The sequence below is a fragment of the Oncorhynchus nerka genome, linkage group LG27 (genome assembly GCF_034236695.1).
Source record: "Oncorhynchus nerka isolate Pitt River linkage group LG27, Oner_Uvic_2.0, whole genome shotgun sequence".
NCBI classification, from domain to species: domain Eukaryota; kingdom Metazoa; phylum Chordata; class Actinopteri; order Salmoniformes; family Salmonidae; genus Oncorhynchus; species Oncorhynchus nerka.
The window spans coordinates 24457645-24479916 of record NC_088422.1 but is presented as its reverse complement, the minus strand read 5'-3'; the positions used below and the strand labels follow the sequence as shown (position 1 = coordinate 24479916).

Below are 22272 nucleotides of genomic sequence, written 5' to 3'. Positions count from 1 at the left end.
ATGTCTACAATTCTTTTCAGAGGTCTTGGCTGATTTCTTTTGATTTTCCCATCATGTCAAGAAAAGACGCACTGAGTTTGAAGGTAGGCCTTGAAATACATCCACAGGTACACCTCCAATTGACTGAAATGATGTCAATTAGCCTATCAGAAGCTTCTAATGCCATGACATAATTTTCTGAAATTTTCCAAGCTGTTTAAAGGCACAGTCAACTTAGTGTATGTAAACTTCTGACCCACTGGAATTGTGATACAGTTAATTATAAGTGAAATAATCTGTCTGTAAACAACTGTTAGAAATATTACTTGTGTCATGCACAAAGTAGATGTCCTAACCGACTTACCAAAACAATGGTTTGTTAACAAGAAATTTGTGGTGGTTGAAAAATGAGTTAATGACTCCAACCTAAGTGTATGTAAACTTCCGACTTTAACTGTATACAAGTCTGACTTTACAGTATTGTAGATGTATTGTTAGGGTGTCTCACCTGTGCGTTTTGAGTGATAGCCTCAGCCTGTTGGCCAGTGATCACTGACAAGGTGTCTGTTGGCTCTCTCTCACAGGGGTCGTGAACTCCCGGCCCATCTGGAACAGCAGTCAAAATCAACATTCAAAAAGCTTCTTACATTGTATGGGCTTACTGGGCTAGTGAACAGGCAAGTAATATTTTTATTTAACCGGAAAGTCCCAGTTAAATGCAGACCTCTTTCCCAGGAAGGCCTGGATATAAAACCTAGTCCCTGTGGCTAACCTGGGAGGAGGATCCCTGAGGCAATGCACTCCATGACCCTGCGCAGGGCCTCTCCGGGCCCCAGGGGCCGGTTACAGGTGGCAATGGCTTTCTCACAGATCAGCTCCATGGGCTGTGGTGGGGGGGGGTGAGAGAACAGATCAGCTCCATGGGCTGTGGTGGGGGGGGGGGACCAAAGATACATGATGTACTCTGTCACACACACACACACACACACACTCTCCTTGGAACACTTACCCATCCTTTGAGTGGCTCCCACACAATTAGTCTGTTGCACATGTCTCTGAGAATACGCATGACGATGACACACGACTTCAGATCTGTCACTCTGGACTACATGGGGGACAGACAAGACAATGTAAACAAACTCTATATACCTTCAAAGTCCAGTGATGCTAAAAACAACATGTACAGTCTACCAAAATAATTACTCAATCCTTCAGTCATACAATGGATGTTAGGGGAGAGTGGGGTAAGTTGAGCCAAAGGGGTATGAGCCAGTCTTGTTTGTAGGAAACCATACAGAAAATTAGTAATCTGACCAAATATTTAAGAAGAGGTCATCATTTCATGGAGTGAGAAGGAAGAGTACGCATGGAAAAAGTAAGTTAGGTTAAGCAAGTTAGGTTCCCAATAATTATTTTCACCAAGTCAAATTAAATTGTGTTAGCGTTTTCATGATGCTTGCATCTTCGAAATTGGTGGATGTTGCATTTATATTCTTGTTCAGTGTAGATTGATCGCTATAAGCTACAATAAAAAGTGCATTCTTGTAGCTGTGTGGGCTAATATACACAATGTAACTCCAAGTCAATCACACTTCTGTGAAATCAAACTGTCCACTTAGGAAGCAACACTGATTGACAATAAATTTCACATGCTGTTGTGCAAATGGAATAGACAACAGGTGGAAATTATAGGCAATTAGCAAGACACCCCCAATAAAGGAGTGGTTCTGCAGGTGGGGACCACAGACCACTTCTCAGTTCCTATGCTTCCTGGCTGATGTTTTGGTCACTTTTGAATGCTGGCGGTGCTTTCACTCTAGTGGTAGCATGAGACGGAGTCTACAACCCACACAAGTGGCTCAGGTAGTGCAGCTCATCCAGGATGGCACATCAATGCGAGCTGTGGCAAGAAGGTTTCTCAGCGTAGTGTCCAGAGCATGGAGGCGCTACCAGGAGACAGGCCAGTACATAAGGAGACATGGAGGAGGCCGTAGGAGGGCATCAACCCAGCAGCAGGACCGATACCTCTGCCTTTGTGCCAGGAGGAGCACTGCCAGAGCCCTGCAAAATGACCTCCAGCAGGCCACAAATGTGCATGTGTCTGCTCAAACGGTCAGAAACAGACTCCATGAGGATGGTATGAGGGCCCGACGTCCACAGGTAGGGGTTGTGCGTACAGCCCAACACCGTGCAAGATGTTTGGCATTTGCCAGAGAACATCAAGATTGGCAAATTCGCCACTGGCGCCCTGTGCTCTTCACAGATGAAAGCAGGTTCACACTGAGCACGTGACAGACGTGACAGAGTCTGGAGACGCCGTGGAGAACGTTCTGCTGCCTGCAACATCCTCCAGCATGACCGGTTTGGCGGTGGGTCAGTCATGGTGTGGGGTGGCATTTCTTCGGGGGGCCGCACAGCCCTCCATGTGCTCGCCAGAGGTAGCCTGACTGCCATTAGGTACCTAGATGAGATCCTCAGACCCCCATATGCTGGTGCGGTTGGCCCTGGGTTCCTCCTAATGCAAGACAATGCTAGACCTCATGTGGCTGGAGTGTGTCAGCAGTTCCTGCAAGAGGAAGGCATTGATGCTATGGACAGGCCCGCCCGTTCCCCAGACCTGAATCCAATTGAGCACATCTGGGACATCATGTCTCGCTCCATTGCACCACAGACTGTCCAGGAGTTGGCGGATGCTTTAGTCCAGGTCTGTGAGGAGATCCCTCAGGAGACCATCCGCCACCTCATCAGGGGCATGCCCAGGCGTTGTAGGGAGGTCATACAGGCACGTGGATGCCACACACACTACTGAGCCTCATTTTGACTTGTTTTAAGGATATTACATTAAAGTTGGATCAGCCTGTAGTGTGGTTTTCCACTTTAATTTTGAGTGTCACTCCAAATCCAGACCTCCATGGGTTGATAAATTTGATTTCCATTGATAATTTGTGTGATTTTGTTGTCAGCACATTCAACTATGTAAAGAAAAAAGTATTTAATAAGAATATTTCATTCATTCAGATCTAGGATGTGTTATTTTAGTGTTCCCTTTATTTTTTTGAGCAGTGTATATTTGTTAGAAAGAATCCCTTGACAAAGCATTTCTAAACATAGCCCACTCTCCCGTCAGCCATTTAATGTTCCCTAGATATCTCCCAGGGAGCAAACTGTTCTATCTGAATGAGATATGAATTGAATATCAAAACATGAAATCAGAACAGATGTCCCACCTGGAACCATTTGGTGTGTCTGAGTGTTGCCAGTGCGGCCTGGCACCGCCGCTCGTCCAGCACCTCAAGGTCCCCCACGCCTTCCTCTGGAGAGAGGGACAGGATGAGGACACACATTGTGTTGACCGAGGGGACCTTCAGAAAGACTGCCACACAGACACGGGTTGCATCTGAAATGGTACCCTATTACCCATGTGGGCGCTGGTCAAAAGTAGAGCACTTTAGGGAATAGGCTGCCATTTAGGATGTATCCACAGACACACAGGCACGTTTAGGGAATAAGCTATCATTTAGGACCGACACACAGGCAAGTAGGGTGGCCGGCTATAAATAGCATCCCACTGATCTGATAGAATGAGTTGAGGGGAAATTTTGAAGTTTTGAAAGTTAGATTTTTTTCCCCCTCCTGCACAGAAGCTGACAGAAGTGTTACAGAGCTGTAACATAAGTAAATGTGAGTGCATGCTTCTGCTGTGGCTCTGCCGGATGGACACTCAAGTCTGGATGCAGATCAGTGGCACTGAGATGGCTTCACCACCAGAATAGTGTGTTGTCGGTTCAGTGCAGGACAACGAAAATGAGAGCATGGCCACATCTCAGGACATACGACAGACTTTTAGATGAGAAGAATGTAAGGGGATCATGTCTGGAGATTCGTTCTGTAACCATAGGATGTTTAGAGAAGTAGTTGGAAAGCCTTGGAATTGAAATTGTAAAAATGGAATTTAGTCATAATTCAATTCATTTGTAATGTATTGTAGTAGGATGCCATGCTAGTATTTTCTGTCTTGCAGGTTGATCAGATGTTTATGTTTATTAAAAAGTTTCCACACTGGCTTCCTGTGGGATCAACCGTGCCGTGCCATGGCTGGAACAGAGCCGTGGGAGAAAATAAAAAGCAACGGCAGAACATAAACATCAGAGTGAGGACGCCACCCTGGAAAGAAAGTGAAAGCTCATTTTCTCAGGAGCAACTAGCTAGGAGGTGATTACTCTGGGCCGAGCAAACATACTGCACCACCACACTAAAGAACTCCGAGCTTAGTATGAGAACCTCTCCATCTCCCCCCAAATAATTACCGTGGCAAATTGGCAATGGAATTCACATTCAATTCCATCTACTGTATATTGGCCTACATCTAGAACCACAAATGACACTGGCTATTTCAAAAAGGTACAAAAACTTAGCCCCCACTCCTCACAATCAAATGCCTTTTCGGCAGTAATTATATTAGGTCGTACCTCTTATTTTAGAATTAGTCATTGTACTTTTGGATGGATAATTGACTCCAACCGTTGGGACATATTTTCCTGCAAATATTTATATCAATAAGACTAATGAAATTGGTCAGTAAGAGCCACTTATTTTTAGGTTTTAAATGTTAATTCCTTGCTTGGTTTATTGAGCTGTGGAGAATAGAGGAAGCTGGAAATCAAATTACTTTTCTGATTTCTTTAAAATGGCGAATTCTTGTTCTAAGATCATTGGCTTTTTAATTTAGTGGCCACACTGTCCATTTCAAATGCATGGCTAGTAGCCATGTGCGGTAGTATACTGTATTTACGGAAGGGTTTGTAAGAGCACTGTGTGTGTGGTTTTGCAGATCTTTGCTGTAGAGTCCATTGTGAAAGCTGAACAGGTTGGAAGAGGTGGAGGACTAACAGACAAGCCAATGAGTGACACAGGCCAGGGTCAACCCGTATCACAACACAGGGTCATTCCATGTCCCACCTCCTAATATTAGACTGAGGGCCTTCATGGTCTGAGCCAGGGGAGATCTGGGAAATAAAATACAGGCATCTGATAAGGATCTTGGCCCAGAGACTGCAAGGACATAAATAGGACAGTAGAGGCACTGAATACACACTAAATCTCAGTCCTTTCAGGATTTCTCAGGGATTTTGTGATATTTTCTGCGGAAATGAGATTGTCCAAGAAACCAGGCAAATGGAACCTCATGAGCCCTTCCTATGCTCTCCACCAGCGGCAGGTCATGAAGAAGCCATCAATCATAAGTACCACATTCCAATAAGACAACACCAATGAGCTCTCCCACACGTCATCAACTTAGATTTTGATTAGTGACCAAAAACCAAAGAAAATTAATACCGCTGACTTTACAACATGAATTTATGGGATGTCATTCTGAGCAAATCAACTGCAACGTTAGAGAGGCCTCAATTATCAATGGGCATAGACCACCAGTCTTCCACAAATAACAAAATATGATGAATATCAGGAGTCAAGAAGGCAGTTGGATACCAGTTTGTCTGTCTTTGGTCAGCTCTGAAATGGACATGGACCAAAATGTCATGGTATACAGTAAACCAGTGAAGAGAAGTACAGTGAACAGAAGGGGGGAGCCATGTCTAGGGCTAGACAGAGTGGTTTAAGGGGGAGCCCCTTGTACCCGGGCATCCTGCGCTGGGCCTCGTTGCTAGACGGGCTCCCAGCCTGGAGCTCCCAGGTTTAATAATCCACAGATGCTGGGCTGGAGTGCTGTGGTAAAATACAGACATTTGCACATATACTCCCAAACATTCAATGGAGAGAACTGTTTCAGGGCAATGTGCCTTCCTCAGGGTTGAGGATGCTACGGTAAAGTACCACAACTAGTTGCGAGGCCAGATGGAACTGTGTAAATTTAATCCTAATTTAAATTCTATGGATAGAATAGTCAGTCAATGTTCCGCTCGGGTTATTCCCCAAAACTAGAGGTTGCCGGGGGACTTGTGCTGGCATATTGTATTGGTTACTTCTTTGCTTGTGCTGTTTGGATTATTTGGAGGCTCAGGACAAAATCTTTCTCTCCTAGAATTGATCTGCTCCAGTATTACACTTAACACTCAATGCAATATTTATGCTGCAACGACCTTTTGTACAGAATGCTGAAAACCTTTTTCAGTCTCCCCCAGTGGGGTTGACACAACAATAGGTGTTATATAATGGCTGCTCTTCATGTCTGACTCACCTTTCATTCATTTCCTTTTTAAAAACCACAGCATAAGCACTCCTCTCACTCTCCAGTTTCCCACTAACTGGATGTTGGGCAAGGAAATAAGCATCCTGACTCTCTGTTAGACAAGAATGATGAGACAGAATGCTGTAGGAGAAACCTGAGCAGAGATGGCTCTTTTTACACTTGGCTGTATCCCAACGAAGATACGCTTCAAGATCTTACTATCGAGACACTTATCAGATTCATGTCCCTCCCGTCCTGACCACCTCCAACCCCCTCCCGTCCCTCCCCTTTCTCCTGACCACCTCCAACCCCCTCCCCTTTCTCCTGACCACCTCCAACCCCCTCCCCCTTTCTCCTGACCACCTCCAACCCCCTCCCCTTTCTCCTGACCACCTCCAACCCCTCCCTTTCTCCTGACCACCTCCAACCCCCTCCCCTTTCTCCTGACCACTTCCGACCCCCTCCCGTCCCTCCCCTTTCTCCTGACCACCTCCGACCCCCTCCCGTCCCTCCCCTTTCTCCTGACCACCTCCGACCCCCTCCCGTCCCTCCCCTTTCTCCTGACCACCTCCCGTCCCTCCCCTTTCTCCTGACCACCTCCGACCCCCTCCCCTTTCTCCTGACCACCTCCGACCCCCTCCCGTCCCTCCCCTTTCTCCTGACCACCTCCGACCCCCTCCCGTCCCTCCCCTTTCTCCTGACCACCTCCGACCCCCTCCCGTCCCTCCCCTTTCTCCTGACCACCTCCAACCCCCCCCTCTCCTGACCACCTCCAACCCCCTCCCGTCCCTCCCCTTTCTCCTGACCACCTCCGACCCCCTCCCTCCCCTTTCTCCTGACCACCTCCGACCCCCTCCCCTTTCTCCTGACCACCTCCAACCCCCTCCCCTTTCTCCTGACCACCTCCAACCCCCTCCCCTTTCTCCTGACCACCTCCAACCACCTCCCCTTTCTCCTGACCACCTCCAACCCCCCCCCTTTCTCCTGACCACATCCAACCCCCTCCCCTTTCTCCTGACCACCTCCAACCCCCTCCCCTTTCTGCTGACCACCTCCAACCGCCTCCCGTCCCTCCCCTTTCTCCTGACCACCTCCAACCCCCTCCCGGACCTCCCTTTTCTCCTGACCACCTCCAACCCCCTCCCCTTTCTCCTTAAAAAGGTTAAATAAGAGAAAAAACATCTCATGGCAAGGACAAACAGAAGGGGTAAATACCTTCTTCTGTGGCAGTGTGTTTTTCTCTCATGGCCAGAGAGGACAGGGTAATCTTCAGGGTGAATTTGGGGTTGTTGGTGTTGACTACCTGGATGGCTGACTCCGACACACTCGGCCGCACCTCATACTTGTCCTCGGTCAGCGTCTGAAAGGGCAACCAACCAGGGTTGAGGCAGATCATAAGCCAGCTGTGGTACGTCCAACATCACACACACACACTATTATATTACTAAAGTTTCAACTTTACAGGCAACATACTAAGAAACTTCCAATTCAATTTCCTATGCATGGCATCTTATTTTGTAGTGATTATGTTCAAAGGGAGAAAGATTCAGGTGTATTATCTAGTCTAGTTCCTGCTAGTTCCTTTGAAGAATGCATCATCGCTCTACTTCTGTGACAACCTCTCTCCATCCCCTGTGCTGTGAAGCCGAAAGGTGCTAATGGAATCGTCCCTTGATGATAACCTTCACAGCAGGATGGAGCGGTATTTAACTGGCTGACGAGGAGACCATGTACAGTACAGTAGTCAGCTCTGCAATGCACTAGAGACTGCAGTTGTGGATGTTGTTAGGTCTGCACTATATTACAGAAAGCAATGGTGGTAGGCTCAGATCTGCACTGCACAACCTAAAGTACTGGTATTCAAAACTCACATTGGAAAATTTTACATTTTTTAGGATAATGTGCCATCCCATCCATTTTAAAATGTTACAGTTAGTTTGCTCATGTAAAATGCTTGAGTGGAAACAGACCAGTAGTTGCACTGGCAGGTTGGTGCTGACAGTGTACAGCAGTAGTTTGGTGGGTTTGTCTCTGCACATCAGGACCAGCTCCAAGTCCATGTCTCCTTTAACCAGGAGGCCTTTAGCCACAAGACCAACACGCATAACCCCACACAGGATCGAAGCATTCTGGGGCCTGGTGAGGATAGAGCAGAACAGTAAATCAGCCACATAACACTAGTTTCTAAGGATGTCATTTTTTACTAAAAATGTTTTGCTTTCAGACGCTCAAAATTAAATTGATGTAGCCCACACATTTTCACCAGAACATAGGTGGCAGTAACACATTTTCACCAGAACATAGATGGCAGTAACACATTTTCACCAGAACATAGGTGGCAGTAACACATTTTCACCAAAACATAGGTGGCAGTAACACATTTTCACCAGAACATAGGTGGCAGTAACACATTTTCACCAGAACATAGGTGGCAGTAGCACATTTTCACCAGAACATAGGTGGCAGTAACACATTTTCACCAGAACATAGGTGGCAGTAACACATTTTCACCAGAACATAGGTGGCAGTAACACATTTTCACCAGAACATAGGTGGCAGTAACACATTTTCACCAGAACATAGGTGGCAGTAACACATTTTCACCAGAACATAGGTGGCAGTAACACATTTTCACCAGAACATAGGTGGCAGTAACACATTTTCACCAGAACATAGGTGGCAGTAACACATTTTCACCAGAACATAGGTGGCAGTAACACATTTTCACCAGAACATAGGTGGCAGTAACACATTTTCACCAGAACATAGGTGGCAGTAACTGTATCAGTGCCTTGTAAAAACCTACCATGTAGAGCGTCTCAAGCTTTTGCAACATGGGAGAAGAAGACTCACTTTGTGGTGCTGCGGCTGCTTGTAGAGTCTTCAACATCCTTGGGGTCGCTGGTGGTGGGGGTCGGGACCTTGCTTTGGGAGGCGTTGAGGTTGTCCATCCAGTCTGATACCTGCTTGAGGGCACATTCCACGGTGGACACCAGCTTCTGGACAGCCTCCAGCTCCTCTGGTGAAGGGTAGATGTTGGCGTGCTTTGCCATGACGTGGCGGTCGTCATTGGCAAACAATCGGATGGACCTCTGAGAGGAAGAAAGAACAAAGTCATTGAGAACATGATCCTTTGTAAAAAAAAGTCTGGAGGAAAACTCCAAATGACTTTACCAATTACAGTTAGGTGTTTGTTTGCTGAACCAGACAAGCCATCTTACACTGCATATACTTGACAGTAACACCTCCTAGCAACAGGTGCTGCAGCATATTTCCATTTGTCCTACTTACAAAGCCAATATTGCCCTATACAATATTAACATTACGAGATATTCGTAGGGATAGCGTGCTTGCCTAGAAATAAGCTGCATCAGCTAATGTGTGCCGATTTGCAAGCCTAACTGTACACAGCTTTGAGCCCAAGGTCAGTCTCTCTATTCCTCTCCCCCTCTCTATTCAATGTTAATGGGCTTTAGTGGCATGGGAAACATACATTGCACTGCCTGTCTGCATCAGTGTTAACGCTTTACACTCATGAGAATTGGCTTATAGAGAAAGGTCTAAATTATATTCTTACAGAACAAATATGAAAAGCATATGCATAATCATGGTAGCAATTGAAAGGGAAGAGGTAGCAATTGAAAGGGAAGAGTTTGGTGATTATGGGACAACTATTAGACCAAATTTGAGGACAATAGTTAATGTGACAAGACTGACAAGACTTCTCCTTCAATGTTGTGCTGTGTTGACAGTCATTGATCTACAAATCATTTTTCATGCCGAACCACCCCAGGGAATATTTGTAGCCTAGTCCAAATGCGCCCTGCTTCCTGACCCATGTGAGGTAGGTGGTCTGTTCCTGATCTTGTACATCTGCGTCACTGGCAATTTTTAGGGCCTTCCTTGGACACCGCCTGGTATAGAGGTCCTGGATGGTAGGAAGCTTGGGCCCGGTGATGTAATGGGCCGTACGCACTACGCTCTGTAGTGCCTTGCAGTCGGAGGCCGAGCAGTTTCCATACCAGGTAGTGATGCAACCCGTCAGGATTCTCGATGGTGCAGCATTGAGTATCTGAGGACCCATGCCAAATCTTTTCAGTCTCCTGAGTGGAAATAGGCTGTGTCATGCCCTCTTCACAAATGTCTTGGTGTATTCGGACCATGATAGTTTGTTGATGTTGTGGACACCAAGGAACTTGAAGCTTTCAACCTGCTCCACTCCAGCCCCGTCGATGAGAATGGGGGTGTGCTCGGTCCTCCTTTTCCTGTAGTCCACAATCATCTCCTTTGTCTTGATCACGTTGAGGGAGAGGTTGTTGTCCTTGTGTAACGGATGTGAAACGGCTAGCTTAGTTAGCGGTGCGCGCTAAATAGCGTTTCAATTGGTGACGTCACTTGCTCTGAGACCTTGAAGTAGTAGTTCCCCTTGCTCTGCAAGGGCCACGGCTTTTGTGGAGCGATGGGTAATGATGCTTCGAGGGTGACTGTTGTTGATGTGTGCAGAGGGTCCCTGGTTCGCACCCGGGCATGGGCGAGGGGACGGTCTAAAGTTCTACTGTTACACTTGCATCACAAGGTCAGGTCTCTGACCTCCTCCCTATAGGCTGTCCCATTGTTATCGGTGATCAGGCCACCACTGTTGTCATCAGCAAACTTAATGATGGTGTTGGAGTCGTGCCTGGCCGTGCAGCCATGAGTGAACAGGGAGTACAGAAGGGGACTGAGCACACACAGAGGGGCCCCCGTGTTGTTACCTGCCCTTACCACTTGGGGGCGGCCCATCAGGAAGTCCAGGATCCATGTATTAAACCATAAAGGCCTGATTGTGGAGTGCTGCAGAGATGGGAGAACCTTCCAGAAAGACAACCATCTCCACAGAGGAACTCTGGAGTTCTATCAGAGTGGCCATCGGGTTCTTGGTCAGCTCCCTTGACTAAGGCCCTTATCTACCAATTGCTCAGTTTGGCAGGGCGGCCAGCTCTAGAAAGAGTCTTGGTGCTTCCAAAGTTCTTCCATTTAAGAAGGATAGAAGCTACTGTTTTTGGGGACCTTCAATGCTGCAGACATTTTTTGGTACCCTTCCCCAGATCTGTGCCTCAACACAATCCTGTCTCGGAGCTCTACGGACAATTCCTTCGACCTCATGGCTTGGTTTTTGCTCTGACATGCACTGTTAACTGTGACACCTTATATAGACAGGTGTGTGCTCCTTTCCAAATCATGTCCAATCAATTGAATTTCCCACAGGTGGAGTCCAATCAAGTTGTTGAAAGATCAAGGATGATCAATGGAAACAGGATGCACCTGAGCTCAATTTCGAGTCTCATAGCAAAGTGTCTGAATACTTATGTAAGTAAGGTATACGTTTTTTTTTTAAATACATTTTTTAACATTTGCAACATTTTCTAAAAACCTGTTTTAGCTTTGTCATTATGGGGTAGTGTGTATATTTATGAAGACTTTAAAACACTATCCATTTTAGAATAAGGCTGTAACGTAACAAAATGTGGAAATGCTTTCCAAATGCACTGTGTGTATATATATTTTTCATTGGCTATGTCATAGCTAATTTGTAAACAATAAAAATGGATACATTATTATCCCAAACACTTAATCTGCAAAAATGACAAGTTAATTAGTGGGTGCTAGTAAATTGCATTCAGGTGTGTGTTTTCTGTGGCAAGGTTTCTTCACAATAGACCAAACATTGTGTTCAGAACAACCCAAGGTATGGCGCCATGTCATCTTATAACTGTACATCAAACCTAGTGAACATAAACGTTGACACTGTATATGACATGATTTTATATGGAAATCTGAAGTGCACATTTGGACTCTCTGGCTTGATTCAGAAAGTATTCACACCCCTTGACATTTTACACATTTTGTTGTGTTACAGCCTGAATTTAACATGGAATAAATAGCTTATTTTTTATATCAATGGTCTACATACACACAATACCCCATAATGTTAGAGGAATAACATTTTGTGAAATTTTTGCAAATGAATAAAAAATGGAAAGCTGAAAAGTCTTGAGTCAATAGGTATTCAACCGTTTGTTATGGCCTAAATAAGTTCAGGAGAACAAATGTGCTTAACAAGTCAAATAATAAGTTGAATGGACTCACTGTGTGTGCAATAATAATATTTGGCATGATTTTTGAATTACTACATCATCTCTGTACCCCACACATACAATGATCTATCTGTAAGGTCCCTCAGTCAACCACTGAATTTCAAACACAGATTCAACCACAAAAACAGTGAGGTTTTCCAAAGCCTCGCAAAGGGCCCCTATTGGTAGATGGGTAAACATTGACAAGCAGACATTGAATACCTCAGAGCACGGTGAAGTAATTAATTACACTATGGATCCTGTATCAATACAAAGATACAGGCTTCCTTCCTAACTCAGTTGCTGAGTTGCCGGAGAGGAAGGAAACCGATCAGCCTCATGGGGACTTTAAAACAGTTAAAGTTTAAATAGCTGTGATGGGAAAAAACTGAGAATGGATCAACATTGTAGTTACTCCACAATACTAACCTAATTGACAGAGTGAAAAGGAAACACGTACAGAATAAAACAAATATATTCCAAAACATGCATCAAGGCACTAAAGTAATAATGCAAAACGTGTGGCAAAGCAATTAACTTTTTTGTCCCGAATACAAAGGTGTAATGTTTGGAGTAATTCCAATACAACACATTACTAAGTACCACTCCTCATATTTTCAACCATAGTGGTGACTGTCATGTTATGGGTTTGCTTGTAATCCTAAAGGACTGGGGATGGAGCAATGATCAACAACCAAATGAGAGAGATTGAAGAATTTTGAAAATTATAAAATGGGCAAATGTTGCACAATGCAGGTGTGGAAAGCTCTTAGAAGGACTTACTTAGAAAGATTGATTCTAACATGTAGTGACTCAGGGCTGTGAATACTTATGTAAATGAGATATTTCTGTATTTCATTTAATACATTTGCCAAAATGTCCCCAAAATGTTTTTCCCATTTTGTTGTTATGGGGTATTGAGTGTAGATTGGTAAGAAGAAAAATAAATATAATTCATTTTGAATTCAGGCTATAAGAAAATGTGGAATAGGTCAAGGGATATGACAACTTTCTGAAGGCCCTGTATGACATCAAAGCAGGTATTTATTATAATCCTCAACGTATCATCTTTCAAAATATATCGAGTCCTACATTTACAGCATTTTCCTCACTCAGACAATTTGTTTTGCAAAAGTTGCCGAATTAGCGGGAGAGATGGGGGGCAACTTCTTATCGTGTGCGGTGCTCAATATCAGAACGGCTGTCAGTCAAAACCCATAGAGGGATGTGAAGAGCACAGCCCGAGCGCTGACGTAATTTATATAATATTCCGGTACAGCTAATGCGTTACTATTGAGGCGCTTATCAGTACCCAAATCTCCAATTTTCAAAGGTGTAAAGGGCTACTTTTAGCAGCTATTTTAGATTCAGTTTTATTCTTAAAATATACTTTGGTCTTAGTCACTTTAGTAATTTCATTCTTTGGTTTTAGTTATTTACCATTAGTTTTAGTCAGTGCATTTTTTTTCCATTAAATAATTTAGATTTACCTCTTACTTACATCATGTGCACACTCAGCCTATTAATGCCTCATATTCCTTAACTGACAACATTGTAACCAATGCCAGCCAAAATTAACCACAGGCTATAGGATTTAGCTCTGATTTTCTCTACATAATAACCGTCGGAGGTGGGTAAATAACATTGATTTCCTTTTAAAGGGGAGAATATGAGCCTTCCAACAAAGCCAGAAGTATTACTGTACTCCTAATATTTCAGCGAAAAGCATTTGTTTTTCCAATCAGAAAAGGCAACTGCAACATGCAGATAAATGACAGCGTACATGGCAAAATAGAGCTTCGATGTGATCAGAGCAAAAGTGGCATATATGAAAGCAAAGACATTCAAATAAATGATTGTTTCTAATTGAGGTTAGTTTGTTACAATTGAACTGTCCTGACTGTGCATCAATTCAAAAGAATCAGTTCAAAAGAGACCGAAGTGTCCGGGAGCTGTGTGCGAGAGCCAGATCAACGCAAAAATCATGTGAAACAGAAAGATGTTATCAGTCAATGAGAGGATTGCATGATATATTCTGCACAGGGATGCCTGCTTATGATTGGACAAAACAGATGAGAGTTTCATGTCTACTTGAATGTCCATTAGTCTCACATGGAATTATCGTCTCGTTAAGTGAAATTAACACTGCAGTGAAAATCACACCTCTACATCAGAGAGAGGTGTGCACATCAACAACCAAAACAAATACATTACACATCACCTCTGTGACCGGTCTTTATGGAAGAACTGACATACAGAAACATACACACAGACCCAAAATACATTACACATCACCTCTGTGACCGCTCTTTATGGAAGAACTGACATACAGAAACATACACACAGACCCAAAATACATTACACATCACCTCTGTGACCGCTCTTTATGGAAGAACTGACATACAGAAACATACACAGACCCAAAATACATTACACATCACCTCTGTGACCGCTCTTTATGGAAGAACTGACATACAGAAACATACACAGACCCAAAATACATTACACATCACCTCTGTGACCGCTCTTTATGGAAGAACTGACATACAGAAACATACACACAGACCCAAAATACATTACACATCACCTCTGTGACCGGTCTTTATGGAAGACCTGACATACAGAAACATACACACAGACCCAAAATACATTACACATCACCTCTGTGACCGCTCTTTATGGAAGAACTGACATACAGAAACATACACACAGACCCAAAATACATTACACATCACCTCTGTGACCGCTCTTTATGGAAGAATTGACATACAGAAACATACACAGACCCAAAATACATTACACATCACCTCTGTGACCGCTCTTTATGGAAGAACTGACATACAGAAACATACACACAGACCCAAAATACATTATAGCCACAGACAAAGATAGCCACCTCAGACAGACATCCTCACACTCAGACAGGCACACCAGAGGCTGATGGGAGGTGCTATAGGAGGACGGACACATTGTAATGGCTGGAATGGATTCAATGTTGTTTCCATGTGTTTGGTACCATTCCATTGAATCCATTATGAGTTGTCCTCCTATAGCTCCTCCCACCAGCCTCAGACACACACACAGACAGAACACTCACCATCTCTAGAGGAGAGGACCACAGACCTCTGGTTTAGAAGTGTGACTGGTTGGGGTCCAGGTCAGGACCAGGTTCCCTTAACTCTGCCTCCTCATGCAGTCAACTCTGACCCTTCAGGTAGGTCGTGTCCCATGTGGCAGAGATACAGGTAAATTAGCACAGCTGTGGAAAAAGCTGTGGGATACAATGATAGGCATTTAGCACACTGTATTGCCTGACGACAAATGGAATTCTTCCGCTGCTCTGTCGTTCGCTACATACTTCAGTCTGAGACTGCAATCACTGAAGTTAGTTGTTGTGATGTCAAAATGAGGAGTATTGTACAAAAAAAAAGTAATTAGATCATCTCTACCCAATGCCGAATTTTCAAAACGGCTCTTTACCCACGTGTGTTCTGGCTCTGTCTCAATCCATCGGTTTCTGGGACCGAACAGAACAGTTAGAATGTGTTTGCGTTTTACAAATCGTCAGAGGGGTACTCCGATACAGGGTAGCAAACGGTGTAGGATCTTAAAATCTAAAACCCAGGATGGCACTGCTCAGGTAGCCTCATTTCCAACTTTTAGAGAAGTGGTTTGTCTGCATTTCCCCTTCCTGTCCTCTATTTGGAGAAGGTTATGTGAACCCAGGGAGGTTTATTTTGGGGTTGTGTTTATTTAGGTCATTTTCACTGCAGTAGACTTTATGAGCTGGGATTTTATGTTGGCAGAGGACTTCTTCCAAATGACATTCTGTCTGCACCATGGTACTGGCCAGGACAGATGAGCGCTCACTGAATAAGGCCTATTTAGCCTACAGCTATCTACTTCAAATGGTGCGTCGCTCAACATTTGATGTATGACGATGTCAATTTCTCACTTAGGAAATCACATTGTTAACATGATTTCAAAGTTATGACTTACGCCAATTCCATAACTAACCTTGGATCACACAGTCCTGGAGTCAGATCGTAAATAACTGGACAAATATGCACTAGTAGACGAGTCAAATTCCGGGACTTAAGAGTACACAAAGTCCTAATCCATGTTCATGAAACCAACCATTTTAAAGTAACTTAGTGCAATTTAGTCCAGGGGGGAAGCTTTAATCTGTCTGCGAGATTGGCCCTTATGTAACAGAGGCACAGCTGGCTGCTTTAAAACAGATTAGGCTAAGTGGTACACAATTTGAGCAGCGGGCAAGGCATAGAGCTCTCCATTTTGGTTCGCTAACAACTGCTCTTATTCAACGGGATTGATAAAGTCGTCTAAAGTGTCTTGATAGTGACACAGGAGGTCTCCTTCTCAAAAGGCCAAACCATCTGCCCAAGGACTCTCCAGTCCACTCACTTACAGGCTACATGAGGACAGTTTTGTCTATTCTTATAGTAATGTAACTTAACTTGCATGTTCATTTGAATGAAACAACTGGCCTAGAAGATGTTGTGGTTCCCTCAAATGTTTCATCTGTTCTCAAAAGCGTATTTATAGAGTCCCGCTGTGTCAGACTGGGCAACACATCCCTGATGGGGACTGCACAAACAACTGTATCTGTTATGAAATGTCCGGCTTAAAAGGAAAACACATTTTATATTTAGGATTATGCCTTCGTTAATACATTAATGGATCTATGAGAAAACAATGCGATGTGCTGTAGGCATACAGCATACGTACAATGCTCTTATCAAAGTCTGTTCCTAAAAGCAGCTCAGAAAGGGCGTGTGTATGCATATTCGTGTGCGCGTGCTCGTGTCCTCGTTTCAGGCCTAGCTGATTTCCTATTCACACACACGCCACAGTAAGAAATCTGAATGTTAAGGTTGGGTTTGGGTCTATGAGTCTATAGGAGCTGCAGCAGAGTACCCCTGTCCTGACCTGAGAGCTATCATTGTCTATTTCCCAGGTAATGGAAACATCATGTTCCCATGCATGAGTGAGCACTGAACGGCAGCAATCACAGTCCCATCCAATACACCTCATCAGACAGAGCCACATTGGCTCTGATGAACGGTACTGGGGAGGACAGAGAGCAAACAGGCAGCAAACAGTGCAAGGAGGCCAACATGGACAAGGCGGAGAGACTACCATAGATGAATCTGTGCCCAAAACACAACTTTCATGCAGATCAAGTGGACACAATCAGGACAGCTTACATATAGGCTTGTGGACCTCGAGATTGAAGCTCTGAATTGGCTTCTGATTCAGATTCACCATCCGTGAGACTATTATCCACCAAATCCATTGGACAAGCAGCAGGCCAACCTTGGGGGGATATCTTTACAACAACTCTGGATTACGTGTGCGTGTCTAAAGTTTAAAACACTGCTCACATAGCTTCACCACTTAACTGGTGCCGAGGTAAAAGACTCAACCACTGTCACCACCTCTACCAAACCTTCAACTAACTAGCCTGCAGCAACCAGCGAGTCAGTGACTACCCCAAGGGACCTAGAAAGTGCTCCATGGGAGAGCTGAAGGGAGAGCTAAATGTGTCAGAAAGAGGAGAGCCTCTTGGTGGTTGTTCAAAACACAGTGAAAGAGGAGAATGTTGTGCCTGTTCAAAAACTCTGGCATGAATATTTCAGTGCCAGTAAAACAGTCAGTAAAAAAGCCTCTTTGGCTCTGAAGGTCCTATATCAGGGATGCTGAAAACAGTTAAGAGGCAGACTTCATGAGCAGTACATTACAGTGCTGAAGAAGACATGTGAGGATAACAAAGGAAAGAGTCTGTGGAGGCGTAACTAGCTGGTGTTTATCTGAGGTTTGACATCCCCTCAGGTAGGCCTATTTATTCACACACCTGCTCCAAACCAGGCCTACCATTGTGACAGTAACAAGAGGCAAATCGAGTTCTAGCCTTTATATGGAACTTAATTTGGGAATTTGGTTAACAATGTGGCTACTGGCTAGTAGTGTAGCTACAACCTGAGCATGATAATGCATTGCAAACCTCTTACAGGTGCAGTAGAGAATAATCTGCCCACACACGCTCAAACTGTTTTCATTTTTCATAGGACATTAAATAGTTGAGGAAGAAAGAATCCCCGAGGTCAATCAATTCTGCCGTCTCTCTGGGTAAAGCACATATTTCAGACAAGGCCAAATGAGTGTTCTAAGACTTCGCTATTCCACACCATATACACTTGTTTCAGGCATCCTCCTCCCTGTGTGTGGAGAGTAGAAAGGGGGGGGGGTGTCATGTCTATAAGAGCACACCTAATGATCAGCATTTTATTAGTCATTATGGGATAATGTCTTTGATGTCTGGGATTCAGCCACCCAACAATAATCTTCAAAGATTGTGTGCGCGCACACGTGTGTAAGAGGAGAAAAATAAACAGCAATTCAGTAATAATATCTTAAGACATCTTACCCATCAAGTCAGAGAGAGAACATTCCATCCATTAGGCCTTGATGACTGCCAACACTTAGTTGAGGCAGATATGGTTTCAGTTTAACAGTTAGGCTATGAAGCGACAATTCCAAAACATCCCCTTCTGAGCCGCGGAGCCTTGGGCATGGAACACTGGAATATGTTGATAGCAGGGAATTTGGGTGCTTTCAAAATGTATAACTATGCACACCCACAAACAGACAACCCATCATGTATTACGAAAAGGATTGAAGATAAAACAGGATCATTGAGATGGTTTAGTGGTCATTATAGATGTACCATTGATCAATGGAATGCAATTAATCAATTTCAAAGGGGTCATATTACGAGTCCGAGGTGTCCTGCTCTTCAATGACATATCTGCTGGTTATAGTATGGCTTCTCCTATTACTGAAAAAGCAACACCCAAAAAGACTGGCAAGCAAAAACTGCATCACCACCTCGGCACTGTTGACAGTAGCCTCACTGTTAGACGTGTGGTTGAGAAAACAGTGGTGTACTCTGTATAAACAAGACGCATAACACTAATTGCAAAACAAAATGTCACTCACACACTTCTCATTTACAAGCCGTGCACTCTATGCCCGTTTAGTTTAGCTTGACTGGGCCAGGGAGCCTGAGGAAATTAGGCTCCGGTTACAGTTTCCATTCCATAGGCAAGGACCAGTACCTGCTAGTCTGTGCACTCTGCTGCTTACTCTGCAGTAAAGCTGGGACGATAAAACAAACATTATCGACACCGACCATAACGAACACTTATCGCAGGCATTTTGCTGATATCGTTCCTTAGGTTTACTAATAATGGTGATTGTTAATGGCTACAATCAAACTTGTAGTAGCAGTGGTTTAAAAGGGTCATTTAAAAATTACATTAAAAATTCATCCATATCGCCCAAGTCTACAGTCTTGTACAGCAGGGGTTCCCTAACATTTTCACTCAGGGCCCCCTTCCAGCATTGGGGAACATTCCGCATCCCCCCCCCCTCCCTCCCTTTTGCACACACACACACCACTTCTATTTCAATGGGCACAAGCACTGTTCATGACAAAAACTGTTCACACTCATCTTGTTGGCGGAGAGAATATTTTGCAGGTTTAAAGCTCAATTCATGCAATTCTACACATTTTGTCATGGGGTGCAGATAAAATGTTGCAGTTTTGCCATGTCTTGTGTGTGTTCATGTGTTATTTGAGGGACAAACATTACAGCAACATCTATGGACGACAAAAAACAGAGCAACGTTTATTTTGCAGACATGGGCAAGTTGATCTGTACATTTCTGACAAGTTATAAATAGCTCTCTAAGGTCTGCAATGACAAGAAGAAAACTTATGATGCACTACCCAATTTCGAAAGTGTACCTTGTGCATTCTACTATTACAACTTTCAGAAGTAAATTGACATAAGTTGCATGATATGACAGGTGTACTTATACATCAAACAACCGCAAGTGAAAATATAAATATATAAAACTCGAACCAACATAAAAGTTCATTTCGTCCTCTTTTCAATTTGTTTCTGACAATCCTTTTGAATTGTGATATTACGTTAACTAGCTAGCCAAATGGCATGGCTTCCTACCTTGACAGACATCAATGATTAGATCACTGAAAGTCACTGGAAAATAAAAACATCCAGAAGAGTGCATGTCATATAAAGGGGGAAATAACAAGTAGCCACCTATCATGTTCAGAAAACGTTCGGAATTTGCATGCTGCCTTGTTAAGTTGCTAGCAGCACCGCTGACCAACAGTGCAGCAGGATATGCATCCTTGCCGGCGCTATTTCAAGCAAAATTTGGCATTGAGTAAATACTTACATAGTTACAGTTCTTGAACCAAACCAAGGCAACACATCCCAAATATTTCAATGGTAGCTTTTTACTGGTAGGACTTCGTGTTTGCGCAACCAACTCCTTTTTCATCTCGGTTTGGGACAGCGTGGATTCAGCACCCGACAGCACACGCTTGTTTCTTGGTCACAACCGTGTCAAAGCGCGCTCACTGACCGCGGCAACAACGAAGAGCGGAATAGTTGCGCACGCGCGTTATGATTGTTCAGCGCTAAAACGCAAGACATATGACTGCATTTGGTAAGCAAATTATGCCTTGGAGAATTGGACTAGGCCTATATGATTGTGTGAGAATGAATATGACTGAAATGTGCTTGCTTTTTGTCCCAACATTTCACAGTGGGAATTATTCACAACCTTGAACAAGCCAATAAAACATAGGCTAGGCCTACAGAAACGGCATGGAATTAACCAGTGTTACTTAAAAACAAAGTCAATCAGCACAATAATTACATCCACCCCTGCACAAAAAGACCAGGACATAATGTCAAACCTCAATGGTAGGAAAATGTCAGGGGTGGATGTAATAGACATGTTACATGCATAATTATACAGTTTGTTAAATAACATCCATTAGTAAATAGTTTCAGCGGAGAGTCTCTTGCACACTCCTTTCACATACACTCTGATTATGAGAATGAGTTACTGGCCTCACTCTGACAGCTGATAATTTAAGCCCTGTGTGCATCACCTCCAAACGCACACACACACACACACACACACACACACACACACACAGGCATTGTTGATGTTGACTCTTAGCCTGCAATATCATCAAGATCAATAGTTTGCTCTTTGCTTGATCTTCAGTGTCGGATCATTCATACACTGAATGCCCATGACTGTTTGATTCACTGTGCTAGACGTTATGGTTTTCAATTGTCATATTATAATAGTATCTTGTTTCATATGATAGTACTGTACTGTGCTATAGAACGGTCTCGTTTCAGTGCTGTGAGATTGCTTGTGGTACAGCTCCATCAGCAGAAGGCTCGGCTGGAGGGAGTATGACGTGTTCTCAACCTGCGTCAGACAGCAGCAGGTGTACCTCAAGGTGAGACAGCCATTGCACTGCAGAACAAGATCAGCAAACATGCAGGGGTTTGACAATGCGTATAGACAGGACACACTGCAGTGCTTAGATACACAGGTAGTTGTTTCTCTGGTATTAATCAAGTAACATCACACCTTCATATCTACAGGTTATGGAATTGCGGCGTGTATACAACAATGTCCGAAAAATAATAACTCCTATGATTGAATCTTTCAATGCTAAACACTGCAATTATAGGAACCGTATACAACCATCTGAGTGTTCTGTAGGATAGTAGACAAGGAACAGCTATTTTCAACGCTTACAAAATGAGGTGAAAAAAGAAAGTATATAGAAGTGCAATGTGTTTCATCTTATCCTGTAGTGTGTGATTTCACACACCAGCACTGAGTGTTTCTGCAGACACACCTGGCTGATACTGTCTGGCTTTATCGTAGCTGTCAAGATTTCTGTTATAGCAGCAGTATCTCCAAGCTCTTCAAATTATTGTCTGTATGTAGTTCATTTACATGACATATTCCTCTATCAAAAGATAAATTAAAACTCAGGTATAAACAGGTATGAAACGTGTGTCTAGTCCAACTAATCATGTGATGTCATTGGCCGTGTTC

At 43.8% G+C, this 22272-nt stretch overlaps 1 protein-coding gene across 1 annotated transcript in view; it reads right to left on the bottom strand.

Annotated features, from left to right (window-relative positions):
• The window catches only part of LOC115111424 (spermatid perinuclear RNA-binding protein-like), a 47643-nt gene extending 26841 nt beyond the window's left edge, over positions 1–20802 (bottom strand). The window contains exons 1-9 of the mRNA XM_029637458.2: positions 20575–20802; positions 15383–15556; positions 9023–9261; positions 8140–8305; positions 7385–7529; positions 3207–3292; positions 989–1084; positions 752–863; positions 488–585 (exon numbers count right to left, since the gene is read on the bottom strand). Of these exons, the coding sequence (XP_029493318.1) occupies positions 488–585; positions 752–863; positions 989–1084; positions 3207–3292; positions 7385–7529; positions 8140–8305; positions 9023–9261; positions 15383–15385 (945 nt within the window). The 5' untranslated portion in view covers positions 15386–15556; positions 20575–20802. The remainder of the gene's footprint in view (positions 1–487; positions 586–751; positions 864–988; positions 1085–3206; positions 3293–7384; positions 7530–8139; positions 8306–9022; positions 9262–15382; positions 15557–20574) is intronic.
• Between the last annotated feature and the right edge of the window lie 1470 nt (positions 20803–22272).